The sequence below is a fragment of the Phyllostomus hastatus genome, unplaced genomic scaffold (genome assembly GCF_019186645.2).
Source record: "Phyllostomus hastatus isolate PE091 unplaced genomic scaffold, TTU_PhHast_1.1 phas_contig_348, whole genome shotgun sequence".
Classification (NCBI taxonomy): Eukaryota; Metazoa; Chordata; class Mammalia; order Chiroptera; family Phyllostomidae; genus Phyllostomus; species Phyllostomus hastatus.
This window is the reverse complement of record NW_025333860.1, coordinates 9,302,753-9,315,754: the sequence shown is the minus strand read 5'-3', so window position 1 is coordinate 9,315,754 and position 13,002 is coordinate 9,302,753. Positions and strand designations below refer to the sequence as shown.

At 40.0% G+C, this 13,002-nt stretch overlaps 1 protein-coding gene across 1 annotated transcript in view; it reads right to left on the bottom strand.

Moving 5' to 3' along the window:
* NPAS3 (neuronal PAS domain protein 3) overlaps positions 1–12,527 on the bottom strand; it is an 851,962-nt gene extending 839,435 nt beyond the window's left edge. The window contains exon 1 of the mRNA XM_045841074.1: positions 12,458–12,527. Coding sequence (XP_045697030.1) covers positions 12,458–12,507 — 50 coding nt within the window. The 5' untranslated portion in view covers positions 12,508–12,527. The remainder of the gene's footprint in view (positions 1–12,457) is intronic.
* Positions 12,528–13,002: the final 475 nt, after the last annotated feature.

Below are 13,002 nucleotides of genomic sequence, written 5' to 3'. Positions count from 1 at the left end.
TTTCTTTGCAACACTAATTCTTATTTATTATTAATATTATTATCATCATCATTATTATTTCTCTACATATTTCACAATTTCCTCTATGTTTGGTCTCCAGTGGATCAACAATTCGAAAATCTCTTCAAAGAGAACAAAACAATCCTTTCAAGCATTCTGGAATTTAAGCCATTTGTACATTTATAATCATTTAACATAGGTCATAAAACTAGTCTTTTGAAAGAGAAAACCTTAAATAGTAACTCAAACACTATTTTATAAAATATACAGAGTTCACATAAAGTATAGGGCCATATGTTTTATAGATTATTTTTTAACAGAAAGAGAGTTTTCCATTTATATTCTTATTTGGCTGTAGCCACCTGATGTATGGTACTGCCCTAGCCTGCCAGAAAAAGATGGGTAAGAGGCTAAAAACAATACTACTTGTAAGAGACTTAATGCAGTACACAGTTCCCTACTTTCACCCAGTTTATTTTTTTTTTCTTTACCTTTTTGGTTACCTCTGAAGACTGCTTCTGTTTCCATTGTTTCATCCTTTAGCACTCACATATCAGAGCAATAAGTATTTCATTACTGGTTTATCTGTCCAGAGACTTGAGAAGCGGTAACAATTAACCCTCCCTTCACAGTGATTGATACAGGCTTTGCTTTCAATTTGTTCCACTACACAGATCATGAAATTCTGAATGCAATCATCCTCATTGACCTACACTTTCCAACACACGGCTACAATGAGACTAAAGTAATTATTAAAAGGAACACAGGACTACTGAGACCTGCAACAAAGTCTTTTAAAAATCTGTTAGATGACCTCCCGGTAAAATTGGCAAATTCTGATGTTAAGGAAAATGATAGCTTTGTGTCCCTGTCTGGAAATATTCAATGCAGCTGATCCATGTGCATCATGGTGGTTGCAGGGACTGCAGTGTGTGCTTGGGAAACACAGAAAGCCATTTTAGAACTGTTATAAACAAGAGTTCAACTGTTAACAGTGTAGCTTGGCCTGTCTAAAAGGAAATTAAACCATCTGATTTGTGTATAAAGAACAAACCTTGACCATAACACAGAATGAAGGTGGGAAATGCCATAGCTTTGGCCTGTAAACAGAGGTGCACACCTGAGTCCCTTGTCTTCCCTCACCCCCTCCCTTTAGGTGAAGGGTCATATTTTTCACAAAGTCTGAAAAATAGCTTCAAATAAATATTAATCTACTGCAATCGATATATGTGAGGAATGGAGGGAGGCTAGTAGGAGAGGGGTGACTCCAGAACTATATTAAAACAAGGGTTGCAGTTAAAGGAAATCCAGGCGTAAAGGGAGGCAGCAGGCCTGAGGCTCTAATCGCAGAACAGAGTGATGGAGATGAACCAATACTGCATGGATTAGCAATGAATTATTCTGAACCGTAATCATACGCCTGCACAGAGAGAGAGGCAAAAACTAGCCATTACTCATAAACCGATCTGCTGATTGAAGGGGGTGGGGGAAAGCAGGGGGGAGAGAGAAGAAATGAGAATAAGTTCATATGCTAAACTAATTCAGAATAATGAAAACCTAAAGATGTGGTTATACTTCAGGTAACATCCTATTTTTAATATATGCCACATATTACATAATTTCTGGTATTTAGAGTATAAACTTTAAAGTGCTTTGATTCAAGTACAATTAAACCAACCACTTCCTCTAATATTAGGATGGGATCATTTCTCCACTCTCTATTCTTCCTTGCCCCCCCCAAAAAAACATTTCTAGGTAACTTTAACACCCCCAAATTTTAAAAACTTAAGTATTTAGCTATAAAGAAGAAACAGCATTCAAAGAATTAACTTCCTTTAGAAAATCTGAAAAATTCATATCAAGTGAAGATTCAATTGTTAGAACTAATTCTGTTAGAAAGAAAAATCAAAATTGCTGGTAGCAAAGATTCCTGAGATTCTTAGGAACAGACTGTTTAAATGAAGAGCACTTTAATCAGTAGAGGAATCCTCACATTTCTAATGTCTTGCTGTGCATTCTGCAGGTTATAGTAGCAGCTGGTAGAGGTCATATATCTTTTGTGAGCATCCCAAAAAGGCTCACTGCCAGACTGTTAAATTATGAATAAGCAATGAACAAAAGAATGCAGATACGGTGGTGACAAGATAATCCAAGCAAATTTATCTATGACAAATTTCACAGGATTAACAAATTACATTTACACAGAACAATAAAAATGTGCAAAAAAAATGATGAGCCTACTTTTCCTTACAGCATTAGGAAAACAAAAAGTCACCAATCCAGAGCATATATTTAAATTTAACTCGATCTAAAGTAAGACATTTATAATATGGTCAAGACATTTTTGTAACATTTTCCCATTTTAAGTTATATATATATAAACACAGTGTATCTGGTTTATATAATGTTGTATATAAGCTGTAAATCTCAATATATATGTGGCTTGTTTATAAACCATGTGTATACCATATACAGATATTGTGGCAGTAAAAAATCACTCATTCATATGAATGAATAGAATGTATATGTTTTTCAGAAACAGATTCCTACAAAAAGTAGATATTTTTGTAGGAAAAAATATTCCATCAATCAATGCAATACATATTAGTTACTAAAATATCCTTATTCATTGATGTCTCCATTTTCTAGGACAAAAAGTAGATTTTACAAAGTTTGAACATTTCCATTTGCCCCTACCAAAATATTGCAATCTTTCTAAGTAAAATTATTCTGAATGAAGTTTAGAACCAGTATCCTTTTCTGCAAGAAGGAAAATTTATAGATTGGGGGTGGGGGAAGAAAGAGGGTATTAATTTCAGTTATATTTATATAAAGATGGCCTTAGACCCAATATTAAGTTCTTCTTCATATAAAATTCTTTTTATAAATCTTACAAATAAAAAAGCCCCAGACTACCAGTAGTTATATTACTAAAATGACCTATGATTCCATAAAGTGGCCTTAAAACACTATGTTGTACTACTTTTCAAAATATGTGATAGAGGTTTGTTCAGTTACAACCTAAGTACCCAAGTCAGAGCCCTTTAATTCTGCATCAGCATACCAATAAAAATAAAATAATGACACGTAATTTCTTTTAAGGTTATCTGAATGCTGTTTTAAATTTTGTAGACTATTTTTCACTTATACTTTCTATTGACTGTTGCTTTTTACTTTCAATATCTTAGCAGATCGTCTGTCTCTAAATGAGCTCTTTTCAACATTTTTTTCAATTTTTGTTGTTTTTTTTTGTTTTGCCAATTTTTTATTGTTATTCAAGTACAATTGTCTCCATTTTCCCCACCACCACTCTCTCCCACCTGCCCCACCCACCCTTACCTCCCACCCTCATTCCTACCCACCTTTGGGTAAGGCAACCTATTTTTTAAGTAAACAAAAAAATCTGAATATAAAAGTGAATATTCAATTAAGATACAAAAGCAAAATAATCAGCTCATCCAACCACAGATATTCAAGTACTGTTTATCTAGTCCTTTCAAGCTCTGAAATTCCTACTAAAGAACATATATGCATAACTCATAGACACAGACAACTGTGTGGTGATGGCCAGAGGAATGAGGGGTGGGGCTGGGTGGAGGTGGGCAGAGATGGGGAAAATGAGGATGTCTGTAATGGTGTTGACAATAAAAATAAAGTAAAAAAGGAACCTATTTGGAAACTGTTACATCCAAAAACATTCAGCTAAATGTGACATGCTCACCTGCTGCCTCAAATATAGCATACAATGAGCAGCCAGGGGATCAGAGGCTACAAAGTTTCCTAAGTTTTTATCAAGAAATTGCTACATATGAAACTAACCCCTATCATTCCTGGCATTAAAGAAAATAAAGATGTTATGAAACTTCCCCTTCTTCAAGATGCTATTAAGTGGGGGCGAGGGAGGAGCAGTAAATAATAACATTATGTATGTAGTCATTGTGGTCCATTTTTAATGTTATGACTTTAATTAAATGACATCATTAATATATACAAAACTCTTAGAAAAGCACCTGGCACACAGTGCTATATAAATGCTTGCTGTCATTATTATAACGCCAGATAAGTTGGCCAGAGGCCAGCCTGTACAAGTCCTTATCCAGAAATAGTCCAATACCCAGAAACACAGTCAGGTGCTAACACGTGTTATTCAGAAAGCCCCATGAGGCTGTTCCTAACCAGTCAGTGGCAAAACTATCACAAAACAAACATGCCAAACCTGTAACCTTTAGGTAAACTGTGGCACACTCTGGGGTGTGCATCGGAAGCAGAAGAGCTCCTGTGTGCTTCATGGGCTACGACCAAACAGGCTTATGCACACAGCAAATTGATTCTTCTCGAACCAATCAGTAAAAACTGTGCCCTAAAGTGTATACACCTATGGAGCTCGCTCACAAAACTCCTGCAATATTAAAGAGCTGAGTGAGAATAATTTAAACATCAATTCTTCCTCTAACTTTATAAACACTGCATTTCTGAAATTCTCCAAACGTCTGATGAAGGATCAAGAAGCAGAGATCTAGTTCACTACCCACGGTATACATTGTCTTTCTGTCACAGGAACTCTCCCCAGCAACTTCTCAGAAATCCCTGACTTTAAAAATCCAAAAATGCAGACCCCTCCGCATTGCTGTTTAGATACATTTCTACCCAAACAAGCCTGAATTCAATTTCTAACTCTACCACCTTCCTTGGGACTGAAAAGCTTCTAATTTCTCATCCATAAATGGGGTACTAGCACTTCCCTCAGAGGGCAGTGAGGAAACTAGTGAGAAAATTACTGTGAAGTATTCAATACAGAACCTGAAACAGCAGTATCCAACATACATTTATTATTATCACAAGTGATCTCTTTTTGTTATTAAATCCCATCAAATGTCTTCTTTAGAACTTGCTATAATTTTTATTTATACAGCATCTTCTTCTTTTCTCCAAGAATGAATCATTTCAGAGTCATTAATTACAATATTTTACAAGCTGAATCCCTGTTCCCCTCAGAACACTAAACTAACAAGTCAAAGGCAATAGAGAGTCTTATTTATATGTCAATGACTTCTGCACCTCTTCCTCATTCAGAAAAGGTGTCTTCTGGATTTCCCTAATATTTTGCATAGCCAACATAAGAATAAGTCTCTAATCAGAGCACCTGCTCTTGCAGGGGTGTGTTCTTCACTACTAACCCATGGCCCCTAGTAGAGGAGCTGAGTGGACGAACCAATCAATAATTACAGTCAAGGGCCACGAGCACTTAGAGCCATGCGATTATGGGATTTTCATACTGTACCTCATGATTTTGTACAAAAGATCACAAGTATTCCAATTAATTCACCAAACCTTATGCTTTAGAAATATATACAGACAATAACTTCAAGCATTTTTCACTCTTGTCCTAGTCATTCCAGGTTTAATAGCAATAACTTCCCTCTTCCCAAGCCATGTTCTGCTTATGCCCTGTAGTATTCTAATATTTCTATGAATTATTCTAACTATGTAAGGTTCTATCAAACTTAACAGTGCAAACATCCTACTCCCAATGATGGGGCCCAGAGCAGTAAAGCTACCATTTGGTTACAGTTGGTTTATTACACTACCCCACAAGGAGGAAGGGGGAGAGCACTACTTACTGTGAAAAGACTAACATCATTTAATGCAAAGCAAACATAACTTTTTCCCGTAAATCCTGGAGGTTCTTACCTAATCATAGCACAGGTTTAAATACTTAAAGTTTTATACATCCTATTATGTGCAACTTTGGTAGCATTTAAATTTTTAAATTAGTATTTAATCAATTAATCAACTAAAAATTTCAACACTAACTCTTCCACTAAGTTTCAGACTTATCCATTGTAAACAATTAAGGAAAGTCTATAAGCCCTCTGAACTTAGATCCTAAACCAATGGCAATGCAGAATTTTTCTTTTTTAAATCCTCACTCAAGGACTTGTTTACTGATTTTAGAGAGAGAAGAAGTGGGAGAGAGAGGGAGAAACATCAAGGTTAGAAAGAACATACGATTGGCTGCCTCCCAAACACACCCTGACTGGAGACCGAACCACACCCATCCTTTTGGTATATAGGACAGCACTCTGGCCAACTGAGCCTCCCATCAAGAATGACAATGTAGAATTTTTTTTAAGATTTTACTTATTTATTTTTTTAGAGAGGAGAAGGGAGGGAGAAAGAGAGAGAGAGAAACATCAATGTGTGGTTGCCTCTCACATGGCCCCCACCTGCAACCCAGGCATGTGCCCTGACTGGGAATCAAATCTGCAATGCTTTGGTTCGCAGCCTGTGCTCAATCCACTGAGCTACACCAGCCAGGGCTACAATGTAGAATTTTTTTAAATGAATTTATGAATTTATTTTGTTCATTAGATTTCTCTTATGAGATCATATGGTGTTTGTCTTTCACCAACTGCCTTACTTCACTTAACACAATGCTCTCCAGTTCCATCCATGCTATTTGAAAAAGGTAGGAGCTCCTTCTTTCTCTCTGCTACAGAGAATTCCATTGTGTAAATGTACCCGTTTTTTGACCCACTCATTTACTGATGGGCACTTAGGTTGTTTCCAGCACTTGGCTACTGTAAATAGCACTGCCATGACCGTAGGGGTGCATAATTCTTTTGAATTGGTGCTTCAGGATTCTTAGGGTATAATCCCAGCAGTGGAACTGCTGGGTGAAAAGGCAGTTCTGTTCTTAATTTTTTGAGGAACTTATGAGCAAAACAGAACCAGAGACATAGAAACATGGAACAGACTGACAGCAGCCAGAGTGGGGGGAAGAGAATAATGGTGGAAAGAAGGGGAAGGGACTAGTCAAAGATCATGTACGAATGACCCATGGATAGGGACAAAGGTGTGGGGATTGCCAGTGGGAGCAAGGGGTGACCTGGACAGAGAAAGGCAAAGGGGGAAAAATTGGAACAACTGTAATAGAATAACAATAAAAAATTAATTCAAGTGATGAAATGCTACAATGTAAAATAAGTCGTCATGTAACCACCACATGGGAGGGATTCCTTACACTCTCATATGTGCTTAATTTTCTTTAATCTTAATGAGTGGCATTCTGTATAGAAAAAAGGATCACAAGAATTGCAGGAAAAATAAGAAAACAAAAATAGACTAAGGTTTACATTAGGTTTACATTGTTACCAATAAAGTACTTACAGAAGTTCACAGAGGAGTGATTTAGAAAACTTCATGACTTATCTCCCACAAATATCCCACAGAATATAAAACTCCACATCTTAAAAAATAATTAAATGAAAACTACACTGCCTACATTCCCACCCCCTACCCCCGCCCACCCACAAAGTGAGGCTTTACCAATGTAGCAGTCTGTCCAGAAAAAGTCCAACCATTGTTAATATAACAAAAACAGTTTTCCCGACATCAATGTAACCTAGCAGCCAAGGAGAGTGAACTGTATGCACATGCATGAACAGTGATCATTTCACTGTACTAGTCAGTGGGGGAGGTAGATGCTGTTGAGTGTGCATGTGTACTGTGTGGCCATTGCATTCAAAATGACTGAACTAGTAGCTTAATGAATCTGTATCAAATCTGGCATTAAGCTTGAACATTCCTCTTCAGAAACTTATTCAGATGATTCAGGAGGCCACAGCTATGGGCAACTGATGATTGGCAGCTTCGTCACAACAACACACCCACTCATACGTCAAGTCTCATGCAGAGTTTTTTGGCAAAACATCAAATTATCCAAGTGATTCAGCCCCACTACAGCTCAGATTTGGTGCTCTGCAACTTCTGACTTTTCCCAAAACTGTAATCACCTTTGAAAGGAAAGAGATTTCAGACTCTCATTGAGAAACAGGAAAATACGACGGGGCAGCTGATGGTAACTGGGAGAACTGTGTGAGGTCCCAAGGTGCCTACTTTGAAGGAGACCAAGGTGTCACTGTCCTATGTACAATGTTTCTTATATCTTCTTCAATAAACATCTGTTTTTTATAGTGCACAGCTGGATACTTTCTGGACAGACCAGATAGATGGATAATGGATATGTATATACCTACATGCATATGTATGCATATATATACTCTTGTATGTATGTGCCTATATAAACACATATATACACATATCTATCCTGTTGTACAAAATCTCACCACAGAGCAAGGGAATTCTGGACTTCAGGTCCTCTTTTAAATACATGCAATTTGAACAAGCCAGTGGCCTCCAGACCACTCTCAGGGGCAGAGCAAAAGAGCCAAGGGGCTCATGGGAATTCTGACATCCTTATAAAACAGATCTATTGTAGGGGCAGCCATCATGTAGCAGAATTTCAGGGGAAAATCAAACTTTCTATCACTCAACATATCAAGCTATTCCAATTGTTAGATTCTATTTAAGCTGCAATGCAATTCTGATCAATTCAATGCTAAAAGTTATTTTCACATAACTTTAAGTAAAAATAAAAGTTATGTTTTCAAGAACATGTAAAGACCCAAGGACCAAAATTTTACTCGTGATACCATTAGGTACTAAAAATACCTTATGTAACTTTTTTTTTTTACCAAAAGCATCAAATAATGTAGAATTCAAGTTTGCTCATTGTAACAAATCAAACCTAGTAATTGGCACATTACAGATTTGGAGTAGCTATATGTTTCCTGATTCATAAATTAGAAATTGGAAATAGGAAAGGATGTTGTAATGTGGGAGGGTGCTACATAATAACGGTCATTACAACTCCTGGCTCTGGAGCTATACGATCTAATACCGTCTCTGGTGGTTCTATGATATGCCCATGCATTACGGTTCTTGTTGACAGTCTGTTGCCTTGGAAATATTTCATTATTTCAGTTTTTCCATTTGTAGACCCTTGGCCTTGTGATATGAAGGCCATCCTATTTCATATTTTCGATTATCATTTAAGCAATCTTGTGGAGCTATTTATATATAAGCAAGTGTTAGACAACGTATATCATCATTTATCACTCTGAGTTTAAGCTTACACTGTAGAAAGAAATGCCTCCCCAAAAGTCTCCACCACCACCTTTACTTTTTGAACCAAAAGCCCTGTGCTACAGAAATATGTTTGCAAACCAGCCTAGGCATATCACATGCTTGACACTTCTGTCAGTATAATTTTCTTGGTTATACATCCACATAGTGGAAAAACTCTGTGGTAGTGCTACAGAATTTGCAACCTATTGGAGTTTAAAGGAAAATCAAACAAGTTTAAATACACAAGGTTTTCAACTTGTTTTTTTAGGCTCTAAAGATATATTTTCTTTTGTACATGAATCAGAGGAATTTAAGAAATACAAAATAGTAATCAAAGACATTATCAAGAAAAACCTTCTTTTTCTAAAATTCACTTTGTAAGCATTATTAGAAGGAAATGAATATTTTACTGCATTTTTATACTCAGGTCAGATATTTCAAAAATATAAGACAATTCAAAAGATATTTTTCTATGTAAGTTTTTGATTACTGGTGTATTTGAAAAGCAGTATAGTGTCCATAAATGCCTTTATTAAATTAATGATTTGAAAACAGTTTTTTAAATAAGTGAAAGAATATCACTTCAAGCAGTGACTATCAACCAGTGTGCTGCAGAAATTTTTAAAACATGCAATACCTGCCCGTTTAGTAAGGAGTACTGACCTCTTTTCCCTTTGATTGTCAAATAAAAAAGATGACAACAACCAACACAACAATAGCCATCCAGTGTGAATGAATCAAAATTATACCTATTTTTCTGTCAGACTGACAAAAAATAATACGCTTTTTGATGTGCCACAGAATTTTACTAATTAGTTTATGTGTACCATGAGGTAAAAAAAGCTTGAAAATCTTTGACAAAGCATTTTCACAGAAAGTTATGTGTTATGTACCTATTTGTGTTCAACCATTATTAAGAAATAATACTGCTACCCAACCAGTTCCAGGCACAAAGTGATCATCAAGGTGAAATGACTCTACTTCACAAGTAACTAAGAAAACAAACCCCTCCTGAACAAACCATCTGACTTCCCATTTCTCCTTACAAAACCCAAACAACTGACATGTGTAATGTTTACACTTAAAGTGTTAAGAGCATTTAAAAACCCTAAAAATGAAGTGAACCCTAAGGGCATAAAACAACTGTTTGGATACCAGGCCAAGTGTGTGGTTATTACTATTTAAAACATTTAGTTTATAACTCCTTCCCTTCCTCTGTGTAGTTCCTTCTGCCCCCCTACCTCCTTATTACTCCTCCCTCTCCCTACAGGTTAAACCTTCTCCGATTCAACCTTTAAAATGACAGCATCCGAGCTGAACAAGAAGATGCTATTAAAGGGCATTAAATTAAATACAGTATATCCTCCTACAACTTCAATCAGAATTTCAGACCAAGTGTTATTTAGTTCAGCTCTCAAGTGGAGCAGAATAACAAATCACGCACTTTGATTTACCTTCTTCGAATGCCAAATGGAGACAGGTGATAAAGAACGCACTCATGCACAGGCTATGAAGTTTCCTCTAGAAATTAATTCTATCTTCAAGATTCCTATCTCAGAGAAATTCCCAAAATGGCACACAAATAGGCCTCTGCCAGAGAGATTACTGGGGCCATCCCAGTAAATACATTTACTACCCACAGAAGGAAGGAAGGAAGGAAGGAAGGAAGGAAGGAAGGAAGGGAGGGAGGGAGGGAGGGAGGGAGGGAGGGAGGAAAGAAATAATCATCTGATTTCAAAAGTAATCATAATCATGTTGATAAAATTTTTCTATCTAAAAGTATTTGATATGTGAATTCTTCATAAGACATGAATATGAAATGTTCATTTTAGCTGTGAGTTTTCAGATAGCAAATGCTATACACACTTAACATCTTTAAAAGCTGGATTATATGTGGTTTACTCTCAGGTATAGGATTTATATAGCCATTTCTAGAGTTTTGAATTAGTATGTAGTTAATTAACTAAATTGTTTCCTCAATCTGGATCATTCTGAAGTCCTTATTGTATGAAGGAAACAGGCAATAGTGCAACTAAAACTTTTTAAATAAATAGCTTGTTTAAATTCTTCCCTGCTTTCTCTAGATAGAAGCTATAAGTTAAATGCTATGTTGTATCAAAAATTAATCTGCCCGTGTAATAATAATTAAATTTTGCAACTAAGAACTTCCCTCATCTTCAAATTTACTTAAGCCTGTGAGGAAAGTAAACATTTTTGCTGGGGCAGGGGCCGGGAGCGGTGGTACATACATCTAACTCTATTAGTTTTCCTTATTAATCAATGAGTAACATTTCATACTTCCTATGGAGCATTTCCTCTTCAGAGACAGAAAGAGATAATCACTTTGCTCAAACCAATATGCTGTTCGCAATTAATGTCATTGACGCTGCCAATTAATAGCAAAAAAAAAAAAAATCCAAACAAAGTAGACTGCGTGGACAGCAGGAGGGGAAACCACGTGGGGGTGCTTATTACTCTGAAACCTAACAACGCCATTCATGTAGGAAGAACGGTGAGGGATATTTTGAATACAAACTCCCCTTTCCTTTGGCTTTAGTTTAACTAACTTCAAACAGACATGCTGGGCTCAGCTCCTGGCCTGGATATGCAATTCACACCGGGAACTTTTTAAAACACAGATCCCAGAACAGTAACTAACGGGGCACAGATGCTCCAACTGTTGGCACATTTTACATCTCGCTATTTGGCTGCCTATTTGAATTTGGGGTTTTCCTCTTTATTTTTTCCTTTTTCTGCGGGGCACAGGGGTGAGGTGGAGGAGCGGAGAGGAGGGCGAAAGGAGAGCGGAGGTCAAAGCAGGGGACCCACCAGTTGCCGAGGCTGAGGGGGCAGCCTGGGCGGCCAGGGGGCAGCGGCCGCGCGCGCCCCGCTCGGCGCCTCGGCCCGGCCTAGCAGCCCCGCGCGGGGACGGCTCCGCGGCGGCGACTCAGCCCGGGCCTGGCGCGAGCTCGCGCTCCCCGCCCCCGGCCTCCTCCTCCTCCTCCCGTCCTCCGCCCCGCCCGCCCGCCTGCCCTCCCCCTCCCCAGCCTCATTCCTTCCTAGAGAGCAGCTGCCAAGGGATCTGCGGCGGCCCCGGGGATCCCCCGGCCCCCGCCCTCGCCGCTGCTCCCCGGCACACAGCAGCCCCTTCTCTTTTTTTTGTTTGTTTTTCTTTTATTTTCTTTCTTTCTTTCTTTTTTCTTTTCTTTCTTTTTTCTTTTTTTTCTTTTCCTTTTTTTTTCTGTCAGCGAGTCGAGCCGAGCCGAGCTGGTGCGAGAGCTCGGAGAGCCTGGCGCCGCCAGCGCCGGGCGGACAATGCGCGCAGGGACCGCGGGCGGGCGAGCGCTCCGCCGCCAGCCGGCAGCCGGGTCCCGCGGGCTCGCGGCCCAGGAGGCGGGCTGCGGAGCGAGCCCCGCCGCCTCGGCGGCAGCGGCGGCGGCGGGAGCAGCCGCGCAGGCGGCAGGTTCAATAAACAGAAAAGTGTTACCGTTCTCGCCTGGAAGGATCCTGCTGAAAGCTGGGCTTGGTGGGCGCCATCTTCCTGCTATTTTTTTTCCTCTCTTACTTTTTGCCTCTCTTCCCCCTCCCGGGTGGGGGGTGTGGGGAGGGCGGGGGTGTGCGTGTGCGTGGGGTGGCGGGAGTGAGTGCGGGCGGGCGTGCGCGGCGCTGAGCGGCGCCCGTGGCCGTGGCCGAGGCCGTGGCGGCGGCGGCGGCGGCGGCGGCCGTGCTGCTCAGGCGGGGAGGCTACGGAAAAGTATTGCGGCCGGAGCCTCGTCGGCGGCCGGCCGGCCCCTCGCGCCGCCGGTGCCTCTCGCTGCAGCTCGCCGCCTCCTCCACCGCCTGCGCCTTCTGCTCCCCCTGCTCGCCGGGGGCCGCCGCCGCCGTCCATGCGCCGCAGAGCCCCCGCGGCCCGGGCCGCTCCGGCTCCCGAGACATGCCCAGCGTAGAGACAGCGACCGGCGGCGGAGGGGGAGGCGGCGGGGGAGGCTGCCGCGCGGCCCCGCGGGCAGCCCGGCCCAGGGCCCCGCCGCC